This window comes from Lepidochelys kempii, chromosome 2, assembly GCF_965140265.1.
Source record: "Lepidochelys kempii isolate rLepKem1 chromosome 2, rLepKem1.hap2, whole genome shotgun sequence".
Lineage (NCBI taxonomy): Eukaryota > Metazoa > Chordata > Testudines > Cheloniidae > Lepidochelys > Lepidochelys kempii.
This window is the reverse complement of record NC_133257.1, coordinates 231,064,633-231,068,934: the sequence shown is the minus strand read 5'-3', so window position 1 is coordinate 231,068,934 and position 4,302 is coordinate 231,064,633. Positions and strand designations below refer to the sequence as shown.

The 4,302-nt window shown below is 40.2% G+C and overlaps 1 protein-coding gene across 15 annotated transcripts in view; it reads left to right on the top strand.

Annotated features, from left to right (window-relative positions):
- The window catches only part of NSUN6 (NOP2/Sun RNA methyltransferase 6), a 52,616-nt gene that overhangs the window by 837 nt on the left and 47,477 nt on the right, over positions 1-4,302 (top strand). For 5 of the 15 annotated variants that reach the window (XM_073334174.1, XM_073334173.1, XM_073334176.1 and 2 more), the window contains exons 2-3: positions 2,722-2,821; positions 3,830-3,985. In XM_073334174.1, coding sequence (XP_073190275.1) covers positions 2,747-2,821; positions 3,830-3,985 — 231 coding nt within the window. In that variant the 5' untranslated portion in view covers positions 2,722-2,746. The other 10 variants (XM_073334180.1, XM_073334165.1, XM_073334167.1 and 7 more) reach the window with 8 other exon arrangements.

Genomic DNA, 4,302 nt, shown 5'->3' with positions numbered 1-4,302 from the left:
GTAGGGCGGGTGTGCGAGGACGTGGAGTGCTGTCGGGGGGAAGCTCCGTAGTCACTGTTGAAGGGGCAGCAGGATCCCCCCTTACGCCCCTAACAGCGCTGCGGGGCCAGCGCGGTCGGGAGGCGGGAGCCTCCGCCTCACCGAGGAGAGGCGCGCCCCACCCGCGAGCCGTCTCCTTCCCAGACTCTCCGCGCGGCGCGGCTCCTGCCCGGAGGACGGGCGTTGCGGCTGCTCTGGCAGGCCTAAGCAGAGGCGCTGCGGGGCACGGTCTGGAGTAGGCGTCCCCAGAGCCGCCGGAGTTTGGGCGCGACTAAGAGCCACCGGGGTGGGGAGGGGGATGCCGCTCTGCGCGGCAGTGTTAGCCGGTGCTGGTGTTACCCGGTGCACGAGCTGTGCCACCCTTTCCGGAGCCGTAGGTACCGAAAATCCTTGCTGCTTTAGCCACGCCGGCCCGGGTAGCGCCAGTGTGGGTACGTGAGCCCTACTTGCTCTCTGTAGGGAGGGCCCTGCGGTCCGTAGTCTGGACGGGAGGAACTGCCCCGCACACTTCCCTCCTCACTGGGCTTTTCTGAGAAATTTAGGCACTTAAAAAGGCAGATAAACACCGAGGTATCTCCCCCCCCCCTTTCGATTTAAATGGGAGTTGGGCACCAAGGCACTTCTGAAAATTGTTGCCCAGCTGCATCTTCAGGTCCCTGAAAACCTGGCCATTGAACAAATAGCCTGCAAGGGATTACAAATATGAAAATATCAATGTAACTGGTTACATGGCAATACAAACACTTCTGTCTTGTCACATAGCGGAGCAGTTTCACTATAGCTGCACATTTTGATGTTAATTAAGTGAACCCTTCGTTACTTTTTTGGCCTGTTTTTGGAGGCAGTTTATGCAGTCCATACCATACATATAGGGAGTGAAAGCAAACCATTTTGCCAATGGCACATCATAATGAAATACTATACCTGATGCTAAACCAGGTAAGATTTATTGCCACTTTTCTATGGAGATGTGTCTGGAAGTTTTAGGTCACTTAAACCATGAAAATATTCATATCAGCATCTTTACGTACAATGTTCGTACCATAACACTATTAAGTGTAGGCCTGAGTTCTACAAGTAATGTTATTGTATAAATTACTTCATAATTGCAGTTTTGTTTTAAATTGGTGCTTAACTGTGTTTTGAGAATGCATTTTTAAAAAAATGTTTTATCTTTTAAAAGAAGTTTATTCGTCATGATGAATAGACTTCTTTAAATGGCAACATTAACTTTCAGTGGTGATTAAAAGAAAAGGAGTACTTGTGGCACCTTAGAGACTAACCAATTTATTTGAGCATAAGCTTTCGTGAGCTACAGCTCACTTCATCGGATGCATACTGTGGTTAAGTTTAGTAGAAACATCGAGGCAGCGTGCTTATTGGTCACATTGAGACATAGTGCTAGATACAGATACAGGGACTGGGTGCAGTGAGGCTGCTCATTCCTTTCAAGGGTTGCTAAAGTGGGGAATGAGCAATTCAACTTCCCTCTTACATTCCCACCAAATCTAGTCTCCTCTGCCCATGCCCAGAAGTGATGTATCACCTTTCTTGTACCAAAAGCCTTGACTGCTTCCTTGACACAAACAAAAACCCTAGATATCTCAGATGCTTTCCTAAGTGCCAAATGTTCCTTTCGCAGCTGCCCAAACCTCTAGCTTTCCCCTGACATCTACAGTGCAGTTACTCATTGTTATACATGTTGGCATTTTTAAATTTGAGGAAAGCTGAATATAAATAAATATATTAAGCACATACTAGGGTGATTGGATTGGACTTTGGGTAGGGAGGGGAGAATGTTGTGGAGGGTCCCTGATGCATACTTTAGGGCAAAGGTACAGCATAGGAAAACGGAAGGTAGATCTTCTAGTTAACATTTGGCAAACACCTTTGGACAGAACATTTGAAAAATATCAAATGTAACTGTTATTTACATCTACTACACTATACCAGAAACATAGTTGTATATCATTATGTGCATTTATTTGAATTGAGAAGACATTTAATACTTTGTTCAGAAAGAATGAAAGATCACACAATGGTATCTTAAAACCATTCACTGTGTAACCCTTTCCAGTCTTCCCCACAATTAAAGCATGTATCTTATCTTTGTAGTTGTGATAAAACAATTTACATGAATTTGAATATTTTTTTTATCATCACTGATCCCTCTATGGTGGCAACCAATTTATTAATCAGATTGTTAGAATTAAGTCTTTGTGTAAAATGCAATTTCTAATAGTTAATTAACATGTTAAAATACAATTAGCAACTGCACCATCTAGCCAGTACAAACACCACCGTAACTCATAACTTAGGGATACATCTTGTAAAAAGTTGCATTGGGTTTTAGTAACTTATGCAAGTCCATTCACTTTACTGTGAGCCGTAATACTTAAAAAAATCAAAAATCAGTGTTTTGAAAAATTTCTTACTGTTTTGATGAAATATTCACATTGGTGAGAAACCTGGAGGAGATAATGTCTTTTCACACAATACCCCTAAGTATGTGCCTCCTAATGTCCCATACATTTTCTTATGGTACTGTTGAATAACTATCATACACAACACAACCTGAATTTTTTTGCAACCCTTTTCATTTGGCTATTTAATTAGCAATTATGCAAATTAAATATCTTTAATAATGAAAACATTAATTTGTTTATTGCTGTTGTTTACCAGGAAGGCTATTGCACTATAAAGGAAAATGTCTTTTTTTTCAAAAATATTACTGCAACCGGAAGTTGAAGAATACCTTGGGAACGTGTTTAGAAATAAGGAGGTATGTGATAAAGGTAACTCAGCCAGTCAGCCTGTGTAAACAGATTTGCCTTTCACTGGTTGAATGTTGAACTGTGCAGCCATTACATTCTTCTAACTTTATTTTTTTATGAAATTACTGATACACTTTTATTGTGAGAGGCATTTATCTTTAGTATTTAGAGTTAGAGAGATCTTTTCAGCAAAGGGCTCTGATCCTGTAATGAGCTCCATGCAGAGCATCATTGACTTCAATGGTCCTGTGTGGATTCAGGAGTCTGACTGTACACTGCTCATTGAAGAATTGGGGCCTAGGATTGTTAATTCCATCTGGAAGTTATAAGGGCTAGTCTAATGTGTGATTTCTAAAAGTATGAATATAGGTATAATACGAAAATTTGTTTTTAAACTTTTTGGGACTTTTAATAAACTGAATATACTGTTAATAAATGTTTGTTTAATAAGTTCCAAGAAAACTCATCTTGGGGTATCACAATCTAGTCTTCTTTAAAGTCTTCCAAGAACAATTATCACTACCACCATCCCCCCATCAAAAAGAAAAAAAAGCCCACCACCTCCCACAGATTAGACAAACTACCTGAATTTCTATTGTAAAAAACAAAACAAAACATTTTTTTTCAAGCCGTCTTCATCCATCACACAAACTCATCACAACTTTGAGTCGCAGTCTGCTTTTTTTGTCTCTGTATACCTGTTGCTTTGTACAGCAAGCTAGGAATGCCACTTAATAGAGCAATATCGAATCAATTAAGATTAATTCTAATGCCTGTTCCAATATCAGTTTGTTTAGAATACTCTTGCTCAATAAATAGACTGGTCTTTTCAGCAGCCAGACTCTGATCTCAAGTGTGCGTATGTGATTCTCACTGAAGTCAGTGGGAGCTGCATATGCGTCTGAGGGTCTATTACATGACATACACAAAATAATGGTTGACTTAAACTTTTTGACTACAACAAGCACTACTGCCTGAAGCTGTTTATTACTAATATATATCTTTTTTTCTTTTAGCTCATAAGTGCTTTAGGCACACTGGAAGCAGAGAGGAAATATGAATCTCTATTAAATTGTCTATCTCATCCTCCAGCTTTCACAACTGTTAGAGTTAACACTCATTTGGCTTCAGTGAAACAAGTGAAAAATCTGCTGTTTGAAGAGATCCACAAGGTTTGTGCAGTTTTGTGTCCTGGTTATCACTAAAGATAGCTACAAGATTTCTGGTTTTCTAGCTGATTGCAAGAGCCTTTTTTCAAATAATGGAAACACTTCCTAAACTTGATGAGTATGCCTACTTTCAGTTTGGTGCCGGGATGAAAATCCTATTAGCACTTTCAGAGTCAAATGGAAACATAGGTAGAGTCTGTGAGTTAAGTCCAATACTAATCGATATCTGATACATTAAAGGAAGTTAAAAATACTCATAGTGCCCTAAACCAAATGTGCTTTCATCAACAGGAGAAAAGACATGTTTGGGTTTTTTTTTT